The following is a 16,227-nucleotide window of genomic DNA, read 5'->3' as shown; positions in this document are numbered from 1 at the left end:
GTGTTTCTGTGGCGGATAGAGGTACAGTGATGACAGTTGAAGCATTAGTTACACCTGTTTCTTTAAAGAGCAGCTGCCCTGAGGTGCTTGATCCCACCACACTCCCAAAGAATTTGATTTGTAACATACCCATTAATGATAACTCGAATTTGGGTGCGGTTGGAGACATATCTATGATGCCTGCCTCTGATACATCATTGGTAGCCCCTGCAGTACTTGCCGAATTACACAGTCGTATGAGACTGTCTAATGGGCCGTCTACACCTGCGGCAAGCTCTCATGGCTTTAGGGACCAGGTTCACTTCCATGCTGCAATAGAAGTAAACCTGAAAGAATTAAAAGAGAATCAAATAAAGGATGAGAAGATTCTAACAAAAAATATAACACCTAAGGCTAGTTCCCCTGCTTATGAGTCTGGAAACAACCATGAGGACATCAGCTATGTTCATTCTCCGGTTTTGGGTGGGGATATCAATCAGCAAAAGGGAAGAGATAATCCCACACGACGTCCAAACTCATCTCTTCCACTTTTCCCACTTGAGGATACTCTTGTGGATCTCAACAATCCAGAGCTTCAGAATTTTCCTGTTTTAACGAGAATTCTGAACCTACTTGATAAGGGTCATGAGTACACTCATGGCGCAATTCATGCGTTGAGTACATCTAATGCAGAAATTATGAACACTCTATGTAGAATTGAAGGATTCCTGATATCCCAAGAAAAGTGTAACAATTTCTGGGCATCTCAATTGCTGATCGTAAATCAGCTGGGGAGTAAGGTAATTGAAAAGAATCATCCCAGACAGCATGATCAATCCTCTCAAACAGATGTGAATATAGATTTAATGGTGAAAGATAAAAATTTGCAGAACTTATTAGGTGCCAGGCAAACTTCACCTGTGTCTCCTGAGTACCTTGAAATTGCAAAACTTCAACATGACCGCATTCTAGTACTCGAAAACATCATAGTAGCAGCAAACCTAATACCTCCAGAGTTAATGAGAAATGATGGTGGAGTTCAATTGACAACTACAGAAGAACTGTCGGAACGACCTGATAGTCCCACGGCTCTGACAGACTTGATTGACCTTGACATAGCGAATCAAGTAACAACCATGGATAAGTCTATCAGTGACGTCGAAAAAGGTGATTCTCAACAATCCACATTTTTTATGTCTAGGAAGGCAAAAAAAGCATTTGCAAGAGCTCAGAAAAGAAAGGGTCCGTCTACCATCCCACTTGTGCCGATAGGAAAACAAACAAAAAAAACCTCTAAAAAAACAAAAAATATAAAATCATGCAGTCCCAATTCCTCTGTTTTATGTCTGGGCCAAAAGCATCTAGATGACATGGGCATTGAGACAAAGGAATTGGGCAAAGAAAAAATTCTATATTTGGAAGAAAAAAATGCACAGGCTGTTGAAATAGATTCCATATTACCTTCTTTGATCCAGGCACCTGAAGTGCCACATGACATGAAACTAAGCTTAAAGATAGCTAATATGAGTGGGTCGCAGGATCACTCACCTCTGTTAATTCAAACACAATTACAAAGCTTCTTCGATAAAATTGATAAAAAACTGACCACCATGTCTGTCCGGGTTTCTAAAGATCAAAGGGCATAGTAGAGAAGGAAGCTTTTTGTACGAAGAATATAGAGATGTGTGATCAAGATACAAACGATGATGGCAACACCTTGCCGACCGTGGAGAAAGATGCTTTTCTCACGAAAGGCGCCCAAGAGGCACCCCCTCCAGCACTATCAGTAAAGGAAAAATCCAATGAGATAGAAAAGTTGGGAAAGGCAGTTTCCCCAAAAAATATTCCCGCGGAAATGAATACGGTGTTAGGCTGGAAGGCTGACAGTGCTTGATAATCCTAGTTTAAATCGTGGTGCAGTAATGAGGATTTTTTGCCAAATCCCGGCTTTACGTAATTTGGTATCAAATGACATTGACTGGATAAAACTACCTTCCTTATGCAATTACCGGATGATATGCAAATTTAAATCACCGATAATTGCCTCGCTGATTCGGGCTCACAATGGGGACTTGGAGTTTCTGGGCTATAAGCTATTTGATTTTTATTCAATGGATGATGCAACTGAGTTCCTTGATTTTCAAGAAATAGAAAGCCAGCAAAAAAATTTTAAAAGTGAATATAATGACAATCAATTGATAATGTTGCAGGCAAAGGTAAACTCACAAGCAGAGTCTGTGGAACAAATTATAAAAAGCCTAGCATGGCTAGAACCTTTGATGAAATCAATCCGCAAAGAGACCCCAGGAGATGAAACATCATAAACTATTCCTTTTTAGTAAAATCATGGAATTGTTGTGGATTTAAAAACTTAAAGTCGTGGTTTAGGATGTTAGATTGCGAGAATCGTCCAGCAATCATTATCCTACAAGAAACCATGGCCACCATAGATATTCCTATGGAAGGATTTACAAGCTTTTTTAGTCATGCGCAAAAGGGCCAACTTGGACGTCCAAAGGGCGGCCTTGCCATTTATGTCTCCTTGGTATATAATGTGGAAATAAGGAAGTTATATTCCTCCGAGGAGATGTTAGCAATTATTGTAATGTCAAGGAGTAATCAGAATGTTCCATTGTTGATAATAAGTTTATACTGGAACCCAAATGGAACACACATTGATGGTATCCTTGAAAGACTGAATGCTTTATTGTTGGAGGTGGTAGATGAAATGCCCAACATCGAAATTATTGTGGGTGGGGATTTCAACTCAACTCTCATACAAAAAAATCTGGAAGATGAAGGTCAAAATGTTCTGTATGCAAATTTGTCGTGTGAGAGGGGCCAATTATGGTCAGACTTTTTTAAAGAATGGGATATGCAAGTTATTCCTTTTGCAAGTTATGGGTCAAAAGTCACCTGGACTAGGGGAATATATAATTCCTCGATTGACTATATTGTCACCTCAAAAACACTACCCACGATGGCTTTGCCCTGTACAATAGAAGTATCTGCCCTGAGCGATCACTCGATTTTGACATGTACTATGAGTTGTAAATTTGGTACTTATTCTATATACAAACCATTGGTGTTACCTGAATCTGACAGACAGATGCTATCAATAAAGTGGAACTTGAAAACGTGCAGGTTATTGAATAGCCTAGTCAGTCGTGATATATCAAAATATAATCCCAAGCAGTTGTCAACGGAAGAATGTAGATCATTAGATCTCATGAATGAGAATATGATTCAATGTCACCTCAGTCAGATAGCCACTGGAAACAAGCAAAATACATCTACTGATCTAGTTGGTCGTCATAATTTTGAGATAATGAAAAGAAAAAAAGAAAAAAATGTTGAAATTAGAAATTTGGCTAGGGACTATACCATTCGTTTTGATCAAGTAATGTATAGGAAAAAATTAATTATGAATAAATATAAACAGGATATCAAAACCATTAAGTTCAATGCGTATCTGAGAAAAAATCAAAACATGTTTAACCTCATGATAGGTACGAAAACACGCGAAATATGGGCTATACTAAGAGATCCTATGGAAAGAAGCCAGACAAAGAAATGCTCCACAGTGAGTTGCGATCTATGGACTGAATTTTACAGTAACAAATATATACTACCAGATAAGTTCAGCTCACTTAAGTACGATGTAAAGGTATCATTACTGCCCCACAGTTGTCCATGGGACATCGAAACAATTGAGTCAGTGATTACGAATCTAAAGTTTTCAAAAGCAGCGGGCCCCGATGGAATTCCTCCATGCGTGTTGAAGGATGATCCAAAATTTTGGGCAGCTCACTTAATGCGCAGCTTCGATATCATTTTTAAAACAAAGAAACTACCAGCTTCCTGGACATCTGCTCTAATTATTCCCCTTTATAAAAAAGGAGGAACAGCTGATCCAAAAAACTTTAGACCCATAGCTTTGATAGATACTCCCGCAAACATTTTTGCCAGTTTACTTCTTAGAGAATTGAATGCATCTATAATGTCTCTACGTATCCTCTCACGCTTTCAAACAGGCTTTAGAAAACGCATGGGAACACAATTGAATGCAACTATTCTTGCGCACTTATTAAAGAGATCAAGAGGAGCACTTAATGGTCCAATTTACATGGCATTGGTGGACCTGTCCTCAGCGTTTGACTGTGTGATTAGAGAAATACTGTGGGCAAAGATGCACAAATGGCAGATCCCAGTCCATTTAATAACAATGATAGTCATGCTCCATACTAACACCAGTTATAGCGTAAGAATTGATGGTACGGGTCGGCTAACTGACCCAATAAATACGTTTATTGGGGTGAAACAAGGCTGTAACCTTGCGGCCACTCTGTTTAATTTGTATCTAGCAGATATAGACAAGTTGTGGGAACAATCGAACAGCTTTGCTGTAAAATTGGGACATCTAAGGATAAATTGGCTAGCTTTTGCCGATGATATCATCCTTTTAGATCGCACGCCATTTGGACTACAAAACAAAATTCATCTGTTCTATGGCTACTGTGAAGAACACAACTTAACAGTCAACCCTGGAAAATCGAACATAATGATTTTCTCTAATAAAAGGAAAACAACATCATTTAAATGGCTAATCAATGGAAACATGATTTCTCGCTCACTGGGGTTGATTTATTTGGGATATAATTTAACAAATTCTGACTCGTTGGAAAAATGGCAAAAAGCAATATCGATCAAAGCATTGCCACTTGTAGCACAAACGAAGATTATCCATCGTAAGCTCTGCAGATTCTCTCTTATCCCACTAATAGAGTTTTACCTGCTTAAAGTAGAGACAATTATATTATATGGACTAGATTTATGCACATTGGCGATGGGGCATATTCTAAATTCCGTACAGGGAATGATTTGGAAAAAGGTATTACTCCTGCCCCTTTCGTTACCAAATCCCATAATACTTCATGAATTGGGGCTTACATCTCTGGCGTCAAAAATGACATGGCGCAGGTTGGCAAACTTTGCTAAAGTTCTCCAACCAATGGAAAACTCGCTATATGAAGATTTAGCAGTTATGATTAAGAGGGGCAAACCTGACTCTATACAGAAGTCTTATAAGGAGATACAACAGGTATTGGATTTGATTGCGCAAAGTACAATAGACCTAGCTACCTTGCCTCAAATAGTAAAAAAAAAATTATATATTTATGATTGGGCAAATACATCTGATTTAATTGGACAATATAAAATGTATGAAGAATATTCTAAATTTAGGCATAACCAAAAACCAATATTACTATATATTAGGCAGGTACCTGGTAATATTATCAGAACAACGTACATGCGATTCAAGTTTAATCTACTGTTAACGAAAGACCGGATGAAATGTTGGAAACATAACAAAAACGAGGGGAACAACTTGAATTGTAGATTTTGTATGAGTGATGTAAATGAATCCTTGAAACATCTAGTATTATACTGTATTTATTTCGAGGAAGTTAGACAAAAATATTTGGGCAAATTCCTACTTGGCACCCTGGGAATTCCCCTGGAAATGTTATGGGTAGAATGTATGTGGGGGAACAGGATTTCACTTATACTTGCACTAGTCAAAGTACTACAAATTATTGAAAAAAAACTCGATTGGTTCGAGAATTATAGTAAAGAATAGAAAAAGATGTGAAATTTGTAAATGTTTTACCTAAGTAGGCCCAAGTACATGGAAAGCCTCATCCGATACTGTTTGTACTTGCAGTGCTGGAATTTAGACTTATAAATGCTCTTTTTATGTTGGTAGAAATATTTTATACTTTAATAATAATTGTGTTATACATTGAAGAAATATGTTTTATATGTAGTTGGAAACTTGAATTTTATGTTTGAAGAAAAAAAAAAAAATGGATGTTGTAAAGATTTATTATCAAAAACAACAATAAAATATAAAAAAAAAAGTCAGGGTAGAATTGAATATTATCTCCGTCGAACTGAAGGTCGCCTTGGTCTCTGGCTAGGCAGAGGATCGTGTCACAATCTTTGAAATTGAGAAGCTTGGCTATAATCGGCCGTGGGGCTGTGCCCGGGATGGGACGGCTGTTTGGTATTTTGTGAGCCCTCTTGACCACGACCAGCTGGGATAGTGCGGAGGCCCCAAATAGCTCTTTGCAGATGTTCTCAACAAATTCTTCCATTTTCACTGGGATCTGGCGCTCTCTCACCCCCACAAGCCTAACGTTGTTGCGGCGTGATTGGCCTTCGAGGTCCTCATTTTTGGCTGTTACTGCTTTCATCTTACTTTCTAGTGATGTCACTCTAGCTGATAGCGAAGCTGCACCATCGTCCAGGTCGGAGACCCTTTGCTCCACAGCATCGAGTCTGTCTCCATGCTTGTCCAGGCGGTGCTGCAACTGGTCGACCTTCAACGATAATGCAACTAGTTTGCTATCAAGGTTGCCTATGCCAGCTTTCAGTTTGAGGAGGATCTCTCGAATGTCCAGAGCTTGAGGCTGTTCTTCTCCGTTCTCCGTTGCAGTCACCGGGGAATCTGGATGACCGCTTGATTTGGGGGTTTTTGCAGCAGCTCCCAGTTCGAAATTTTGTTTCCTTTGGGATTTGTCAGATTTTCCCATATTGGGGACTATGTGGCTGGTCACCAGGTGTGACTATGGGGCAGTCCCGGGGTTTGAGAGTGGCCCAAGGGCGCCTCCTGGTACCGGCGGTTGATTTGTTGGCGTGGTTTAGATTTGAGTGTTGCGCTGTTGGCTGGTTAACTGCAGGTGACTCATACGTGACTCTAGAGTGCAGTGCTGCTGTGGCGGTTGAGTAGTGGACATCCGGCTGCCAGGAGACTGCCTCCAGGCCAGATTGTTGAGTTCTCAAATGTCGAGACAGTTGGTGCTGAGGATGTGGCTGCCTGGATAGTGACTGTATGCGGTGTGCCCTCTGCGCGGCGCTAACAAGGAAGGGTGGGCTAGGTCTGACAATGCTCGCTTACCACAGGGGTTGTGTCTGGCGTTGACAGACAGTTGTTTTGCATCGGGAAGTGTGTTTATCATGCTGAGGATCACCCCGCCGCCGAGTGTGAGGAATTGGAGACGGTGTTGGTGTTCCCTGGGTGGGTTTCAATGATCACAAGCTTTTGGCAGTGCACGTTTCAGTGCCCAGGTAGTTGTCCCTGTGTTGTTCTGGTGGGCTTTGCAGTGAGGTCATAGGTCAGGGCGATGTTCTGGCTTTTATAGCTGCCGTAGTGTGGGTTGATGACTTTGTAGTGCGTTTGAGATTGAGAGTGGTTAGCTGGGGAGGATTACTGGGAAGGTGCCTCAAGGGGTCCTTCCTCCTATGCGCAACAGCGCGGCCCAGTACTACCGTGCACTTGTGAATTGGGCTTGTTAGCCGATCCAGCTGCTGAGGTGATAACGTCCTAGCACTCGATTTCAGTTCGGATTAGTATTCTGCTCTGAAGATGGTCGGTCTGTAAGAGCAGCCAACTGGGGCAAGGAGCAGGTCAGCTGCCGTGCGCTGGGTGTGTAATTTAGGTGGTTAGGGAGGCCGCGGAGAGGGCCATTGGCGGCTCGGGTGTGGAGATCCCAGGGGTGCTGTAGTTCACGGGTGCTCGCGCAGGCAATCAACTGTGCTGACTTGCGTGACCTCGGAAGGGTAGCTGGCCACTGGTCACCGCTGGCTGCCTGCCGACACCGAGGCCGTTTAAGGGAGGGATCGGGCAGCACACTGTGCACACTCCGCAGGGACCGCACCGAGAACAAAGCGGCTCCGCCCGACACAGGGTCTGCAGGCGAGAACGGAACATCCAGTGGTGGCACCGGGGGCCAGGTGGCACCTCGCCCAGTAGTCGGGGCAGGCGGGGGGGGCGGGACCAGGGCAGTGGATACCCTCACCTGTTGCTGAAGACGCCTCCGGCATGGATCCTCCTCTCTCCCTCTGCGGTGTTGCCTGCAGATCACCTTCGTCGTGAGCTGCCCGGGAGCCGCAGAGCGGGATCTCCCAGACAAGGTAGGTCCGTTGTGGGGTCCCGCAGCTGGGGATGGTGTTCCCAGGCACCCCAAAGTTCCTCAGTGCCCTGGGCCACTAGGGGGTCGCTGTGTGTGCCGCCGGGAAAGGCACCCCCAATGGTACACAAGGAGTACGCCCTGCTCGCCATTGGCCTGCTGCATTTTGGGCGGCTGTAGGGGGCCGCCTGCCTTGTGTCCCACCTAGGCCGCCTGCTGATTGCGCCACACGTCCCCAAGCCAGGGACTCGAATCGTGGAGGCGTTCTCCGGCCCCCCTGATGGCTTGCTGTGTTCCGAGGCTGATTCCACGGTAAGTTTCGGGATTCACACTGTAGGTTCTCCGACTGACAGGATTTTTATTGGGAGCACTGCCGGAGCTCACAACGGAGCTGCCATCTTGGTCGGCCCTCTAGCACCCATTAAGAGATATTGTTAAAAGGAAGAGCTTGAACAAACCCTCAGATGTTGGATGAAGGTTTCAGGGAAATTGATACAAGTATTACCTAAGGAGAAAGTGACTGTGCAGAGAAGCCTGATAAGGATATCAGGTAGTGAAACCTTTTTGGACAAGGATACCTGGCAGGAGAGTACAACAGGGGATCTCAGTGGGCCAAAAAGGGGATATTCCTTGCAGGATAGTAAACCAGGATATCAAGAGTTTACAGTTGATGAGTTTCCTGGGTATCAAGTAATATTGTCCCCATATATAATGTTGCCATACATATAGTCGCCGGGAAATGGCATAGGCGACATTATGGGGACAATATGTGGGGTAATTGGGAGCGGGGATGCAGGGGTGTCCCCGCTCCATTCAAAAAGAAAATATGTCAGGGGTTGCGGGCGTGTCCCTGCATGTTCCTATTGATAATGTCTCTGCAAAAAAAGGCGCCATTTTGCATGGTGAAACTTTGTAGGGATATGATCACATGGAACCGTTTCCTGGCAGGAAAGTGAGTTCATCTTAAGTTCTTGTCTCCTTTAAACCGTTTGTCAACCAAGAACTTTAGAAAGACGTGCCTTTCGCCATGTTCGAACCTCTGTGCTGGAAAAGACATTTGTTTTCCCCTCATGAAAAACAGTAAAGACTTTCCTTTACCTTATTCAAACCAACACTGTGGAAAATAATACTTTGTTTTAGCATTCTGAAAGATCAGAAGAGACTTTCTTTTTTCATAGCAGTTTCATGGAACAAACATTTGTTTAAGCATCTTGAGGATAGTTCTGGTAGAAAGAGACAATTTTAATGTCTTTAAGAGGCTGGTTTTGACACTGAATATTGTGAATAGTTTGCTTGAAATAATCCAGAGAAAGGGAGCAAACCCTGGGGCGGGGAGAGGAGTATTTTGTTGAAGTATATGCACTTTTCTGTTGAGTTGAACTTTAAAAGATTTACCTTGCACATTTTCTGCCTGATTCATGGAATTATTTGCGTTAATAATGCATATTTGCACGCCTTTCTGGCCGAAAATCCCCGTACTTCAAACAGGGATTCTCGGACAGAAAGGCGTGCAAATCTGTGTTTTTCACGAAAATAATTCCATGAATCAGGCTGTTTATGTGTATGTTTTAGTGTGAGGGTCAGATTGAGTTTGGACACAAGGTCATCTTGCTTTAGTTTCATAGGAAGGGATATTCTTGTTAGGCTAGAGAAAGTTAGGCCTTTATCCAAATCCCTTTTCATTAACAAAATGGCTAATGTTGAGAATGATACCTCTTTGCGTCCACCGCTCATTTATGACCCCTCACAATGTACTGTGATTTGTGAACATCTGAGAAGGGCTTGGGGGAAGGGAGTCATTCCCAAGGTTCTGTGAGGACATTGAGAACCTTATACGTGGGGAAGGGAGGCATTCTCCAGGAACCCAATAGTTCAAGAAGGAAAAAATGTTTAAGTTGGGACTTTTTCCATTTGCATTGGAACTGAACCCTTAAGACGCTAGAAGCTGTAACTTTGTTTCATCAGAAAGGAACAGAGACCTGGAGAAGGGAGTCATTCACACAGGCGAAATACACCCTACAATTGGAACTGTGGCTTATTGTTCAGAGGAACGGAGTCGTTCTTCTGGACCAAGAAGACCCACTACCCCTTTTCTTATTAGCTATAAGTGTGAGGGATAGAAATAGGTATTTTTACACAACAACAGGGAACCCCTCTTAAAGTTGGGGAGAGTTAGGTTTCCTCTTTATTTTTGCTGAATAAAAGTCTTTGCCAATCATCATGACACTATTGTGTCAGACTCGTACTTCTGCATCCTCACAATACTTTTCACTAGCTTATTAAAATATTTGAAATCCCCGGCAAACGTATAGGGAGTGTGTCCTGGCTTCTCTTGGGTTCCTGGAGCAATTTTACCTTTCTCTGTCATTGTGTGGAGACTGTCGCATCACTCTAGTAATCGAACATTGCTTCCATAAGCATTCAGAGCTGTCTCCAGGTAAATATCTGGGTAACATTAAAATGCCCGTATTACAAATAAAGTTCTAGCATTAACATAAACTTTTTTACAAAAAAAAACACATTTAAAACAACAACAGCAAAGGTTCTGCTAGATATTGCACAAGTGGTTGGATTTGGTGAATTTTAAAATGCTCAAGGGTTATAAATGATTGAACATACCTCAAAGTGGCCGCTCAAAATAGAGAAATAAATCCTGTGCAATGCTTCATCCGAAGGAAAAGGTACGTTGAAAACACTGAAGAGGGAAAGGAAGCGGGGGTCCACTTCATTGCGTCCACCTCCAGCTTTCCCCATTGCAGCAATAAATCCGAGATCTCTGAGAGTCTTACAGTTGAGCTCCTTGCCACGGTCATACATGCCGCCCTTTTCCAAAAGCAACTTTAGCAAGGCAATGGGCTGCTGTGTTCCGTATTCATCCACCTTTAGAATCAAAACATTAACAACATTGTATCAGTGGTTTCAAAGAGAGCAAGAAGAAATGTAAAAAGAAAATCATTCTGATATTACAATCTACAGGAATTCTGATCTGACCTTTGGCATGTTCATATCGTCCATGAAAACCAAGAGACGCTTTCCCATAGGCGGGCCATAGGTGTCCTTAGTACGTTTTTCCACATTGGCTTCCATATTACGTTGGATATCCATGGAGGTTGTACGGGAGGAGAAGTTAATGATTAGCAGCATCTACAATTCAAAGTTTAACCATTAGACAAATAAAATTCCTTTTTTTAAAGTTAAAAAAAAAGAAACTTCAGAGGAAATAGCTATTATTAACAATGTTATGAGCGCTGTATTATTTCACCACTAAGGCCCACCATTTTGAATCTTTCCATGGGACGAAGATGCTAAGCCACGGAATTACACTTCAATATCTTCCTGTGCCCAACTGAAAACTATGCACCAAGGCAGTTGTCTCACTGAAGGATCTGAGAACTAGAAATACAACTGTTCCCATAATGCAATGCTGCAAACCCAAACTGCAATGACAGTGCCCTGTCCAGTTTACACTATACAAATGCAGGTAAGAATCGGCAGTTGCTCTTCTGATGGATTCCTGCAGTACAACAATATATGTGAATGGCAGCAAAAGAAATCATGTAAATAGAAATGACATAACAGTGCCGCCCAAAATGAAATTAGTTTGCGTCCCTCTCAACCTAATGATTGAACTATGGGCACCAGTTCAATTATTAGGCGCATCCGAACATAATATCGACCTTACACAATTTCTAACACTTTTGGGCACTAACAGTTCATATGCAATGTGCTTATCATATATGCTGTGCAGACCGAAAGACAGAGTGAAAATATGACTCAATGAATGCAAATATTAAATGTGTACATACAGTGGTGTCTCGGTTTAGGTGTTTTAGAAGATTCTGTGTGGTTGCAGTTTTTGAAGTTCCAGATTCTCCAACAAGAACGACTGGTCGTTTGATTTTTACCATCTGTTCTAGCAGCCAAGTAGTGCGGGTTGTCTCGACAGTAGGAACTGCACAGTTTAGTACGAACAGCAACATAAGAAATGCGTTACTAGTTCACATTTTATAAAATATAGAACTTTACAAAAGTCAATTCATTTCATTTGTCTGATCTTACTGTTCTGTCTGTTCGATAAGTGATATGTTTAACATTATATCGCACGTCCCCGCCATCTCTATATATCCAACTACCTAACTCACCATACATCTGACTATTTCTCTAGCTGTACCAAATAATCTCTCAAATTATACGATGCATAAATAGAACAATTAGTTCACTGAGACTAAAGATCATACTTACCCAAAATATCAATAAATTTCACAGCAGCACTGTGAACATATTTGGGCACCAGTTTGGACCAAGGAACCCACTTATTTTTGTCCCCATCAAAATGAAAGTCATATATAGTTGGGAGATGTCCTGAAAAATAATGTTCATTTTCAGTTTAAGTAATTTTCAATGATGTATTCTTTCATGAAATGACAAGCAAACGTTAATTTCCAAAACATATAGCAAAGTGTTTTCCTTGCTGCGATGAATACATTTGCTGGACTGCTGACTACACTCTAGGACAACAAACTATAGCAACAACCTAAAAAACCTTGAATTTACTTTGAGAAATATGGTACATTGAATTCAGTGGAATATAGGCTTTCACTAAGGAAATAGTTTGTATTTAAATGCAATGACACAAACTACTGTATTAATTAAAAGGTTGCAGTACTGAAACACAGAACTCAAACCCTGAAAAATCACATTAATGCACAGCCCGTACACATTTACATCATGCATGCATCTGGTTTGCTGGGCACGTTGGTGCTGAACTGGTATCCACGCTTTTGGAAAATGATCCCATTTTTGTGGGTGTTGACATGGCAGTTTAGGTGTTCGGCCATGCTCTTATTGTTTGTCTTCTGTTGAGACATCACTCTTCCCTGACCACGCTGAGAGAGCAAGCTGAGAATGCATAAAGTATGTTTAAAGACTCACAAAAGACTAATCAAAGCGCAGGCCTGCAGGTTTGTTTAAAAAAAGAATTAAACAAAAAAGGGGAGCAGATTATATCTCGCCGCTGGCAAAGAAAACAATTCTTTGAATTGCTTTTCTTAGATACTACAAATAAAGGCAGGTTTTTGGGAGGAAATAGATCATGCTACTGTAATTTAGGTACAGTCACTTACATTCCTGCAATAAGGAGATCTCATCCAAACAAAAATAACAAGGGAAGCCCAGAAGACTTCACTATCTTGACTTCCAACTGTGGTCCTGGAGTTAGGATACAGTGAAATCCCTTCTGTGAAGTATAGGTTGGATTCACGGTAGGAATTCCTATTTCAGCTTTGAAATCATCTCTTCTAGGCACTCGGCAGAGGTGTAAAGCTGCAAACTGTTCAGGGCAGGTCTTGCCAAGATGGGTAGCAGTGAGCATAATAATTGGTGCTTACCTGTTCTCTCTTTTGTTCCCTTTTATATTGAACTCAGAGTGTTCTGAGAAGAGAATCTGTCTTTTTTTACTTTAACCAATTGTAACGCTCACCAGATTCCCGCAGAGGCGCCGGTCTTGACTGGGTGAATGCCGTATCTTCAAAGGTGATGTGTAACACACGGTTGGCTCTTTGGGCTGGACCTCTGTGCACTGTATGTCTGACTCGAAGAGTAAGATGTCTTAGGTAGGTGAACGCCGAGCTCTCCATCTGCCTCGGGGCAGGGTGCCGTAACCAGTTTCTTCACTGGATAAGGGTGCAGGCCTCTTGACCTCAGAGGACTGCTGTCCGTCGTTAACTGCACGAACGATAAGTTCTGGGCACTTCAAATGTCTTAAAAGTCTTTTGTAATGATAGCTCTTGTTTTGCAGGGTTCCGGCGATGGCGGATGGCGGGCTGATGAGAGTTGAGGATCGAACCCGCGTGAGGAATAGAAGCGCCTGGAAGCACATAAGTAAGCGCTTGTAGCCTGCTTCACGATGCGCACTAACTGTCCCTTTTATCTTGCAGGTACAAGTTTGGAGCTTTAGAGAAGCTGAAGGGTGCTGGAATACCCACTGGATTCGGCGTGGGAAGGAGTAATGGCACGTGAGTAATAAAGTTGCCCAATGTCTTTAAACGCACCTTCTTTTGTCTTTCAGATGCGGGATGCAGCACCGAAGGCCTCCGGAGCGTGCGAAGAGCTGGTAAGCTTTTGTCTTTCAGATGCCGGAATGCAGTGCGAAGACCTCCGGAGCATGCGAAGAGTAGGTAAGCCTTTGTCTTTCAGATGCCGGAATGCAGCGCGAGGCGTTGGTGACAGCCGATGGACCAGGTAAGAGATGCGCTGCCACTGAAGACCGTAGTGCTAACCTGTTCTTTCTTTGTCTTTACAGGTGCTGCTGAAGACTGGATTCCAGGATGGTAAGCCTTTGTTCCCTTAGGTCCAGGATCAGAAGCAGAAGACACGATGAGCGTTCTGCTGCAGAGAATGCAGAATAACGTAAAGCAAGATTCATCCATCGGGTGTGGTTTAAATAGCCTCCTGTAGTGCTTAGGTGTCTCCTTCCACAGCCACGCCTAGGTAAGAAAAGAGTTCCTGCTTTCCAGAAGAGTTCCAGTGTTCTGAACCTAGGGAGTGGCTCCTGCCCCACCCAACAGGAAAAGTAGTCCCAAACAGAAGAGGATCAGGGGTTCAACTGGCAGGTAAGTAAGCAGCATGGTCTGCTGCAGGTAAGTCCACCCAAGCATTATGAGCCTGGCGCTTCCAGCGCTGGGACTGGGCATCTTTATGAGCCTGGTGCCACTGGCGCCAGGACAGGGTCCAAAAGGTCCCAATTGGGACTGGCTGGCACTCGGAACCGGGGTTATGGGTCTGCTTCCAAGGGAGTCGGGCAAGTCCTGATTTTTTGGAAGCAGAGATCATGACACCAATTCTCCTTTCGCCCTGGGGGGTGCCATATGCAGCAGTGTTCTCATAATAACTGCAGACTGAAAGTCCATGTGGGCATGTGGGGGTCAGGAGCTGCTACAGAATTGTGTTGGTGGGTACCTCGTAGAGCGCTGATGTCGAATTGTCAACACTTAGTCAAAATTCCCTGATTCCCTAATCCAAACAAAAACCAACACACTACGCACTCACTGAAAAGTAACTCCCAGAAATTCACTTCTTCACAGCACTTACTTTAAATATTAGGTAGCATACATCAATGCTATAACTGAGTCTTGTATTGTAAATTGAGGTCCAATTTATTCCTACAGTGGCTTTGTTTGGGTTAAGGAATAAGTACATTTTCACTGAGTGCTAGTACCTTATTTGGTATATGAATTTAATAATATGTCCAAACCACTCAGAACATTTATGTGAGACTAGCATGCATGCAAGTCCCTTGATGCATACAGTATCATCATGTGTCAATACTACAATGACTAAAATACAGAAATGGTCAGTTGATATTCAACAAACATCTGTCCAATCACTCCACTCAAAGCAGCCCCCCCCCTTCCAGAACCCCCAACCCATCACACCCTTGCTCTGTCTGCCCATCCCATCTACTCTGCTATGCCCACACCCTACATGTGACCCCTGGGTGCTCCCCCCATGTACAGAGCTCGATTTTTTCCCAGCTAGGTCCGTGCTTAACAAATCCCATAAGTAAATGCGGACAGTACCAAAACTTTTGGTAATGTGCAGAATGGTTAGTTCATAAGCTGCAGGCCCAGTTACCAATGCCGTTTGGTAGAGAAATGGGCACATTAGAGGAGACCTTTGATACACAAGCATACAAATGATGCTCAATGCAAAGGTCATGACAGAGTAACATACGGGGAGCTAGGACAGAGCTCAAGCAGTCTAAAAGATGGCAGGACAGTTTGGAGAGTGTTTTTATTTAGTGTAAAACATGTCTCACAAAGAGATGTAAGACACATATGACCAGCGTTTTAAGTATAAAAACTATCAACATGACCAAAAACGTCTCTTAAATTCCTCTAGAACCAGAAAGAAGGAATCAGGAAATACGCTGCACAATAAAGTCCACAGAGAAGGTAAGGAGACTAAGCAGTATAAGAGAGCACAAAATTCAGCCACTAAAACATGAACTTAAATATTAAAGAAAATTATATAGCTGACATGTAATTCTTGATCCCAAATGTTGCCATTTTAGCTAAAGTTCATGAATTTGAAAATGATATGCTGTCAACAAAGGGATGTTAAACAAAAACAAAAAACAAAAAATGATGGAACTAAGACACCAGACGGGTCAGCGAGTGAAGTGCTCACCCACAACATTTGAGTTCACCCTGCAGCGCACAAGTTTCAAGGTGGGAGGGTCAATGCATGGGTAAAAAGCCAAGCAACACGCACAAAC

General features: G+C 42.6%; 1 protein-coding gene across 1 annotated transcript in view; it reads right to left on the bottom strand.

Moving 5' to 3' along the window:
* Nucleotides 1-16,227, bottom strand: part of DNAH10 (dynein axonemal heavy chain 10) — a 2,725,177-nt gene that overhangs the window by 1,035,200 nt on the left and 1,673,750 nt on the right. Inside the window, exons 44-47 of the mRNA XM_069619694.1 lie at nt 12,195-12,314; nt 11,759-11,904; nt 10,944-11,096; nt 10,572-10,832 (exon numbers count right to left, since the gene is read on the bottom strand). Of these exons, the coding sequence (XP_069475795.1) occupies nt 10,572-10,832; nt 10,944-11,096; nt 11,759-11,904; nt 12,195-12,314 (680 nt within the window). The remainder of the gene's footprint in view (nt 1-10,571; nt 10,833-10,943; nt 11,097-11,758; nt 11,905-12,194; nt 12,315-16,227) is intronic.

The sequence above is a fragment of the Ambystoma mexicanum genome, chromosome 10, assembly GCF_040938575.1.
Source record: "Ambystoma mexicanum isolate Mex_15411 chromosome 10, UKY_AmexF1_1, whole genome shotgun sequence".
Classification (NCBI taxonomy): domain Eukaryota; kingdom Metazoa; phylum Chordata; class Amphibia; order Caudata; family Ambystomatidae; genus Ambystoma; species Ambystoma mexicanum.
Note: the sequence above shows the minus strand (reverse complement) of the source record. Positions and strands in the feature narration are given on the sequence as shown.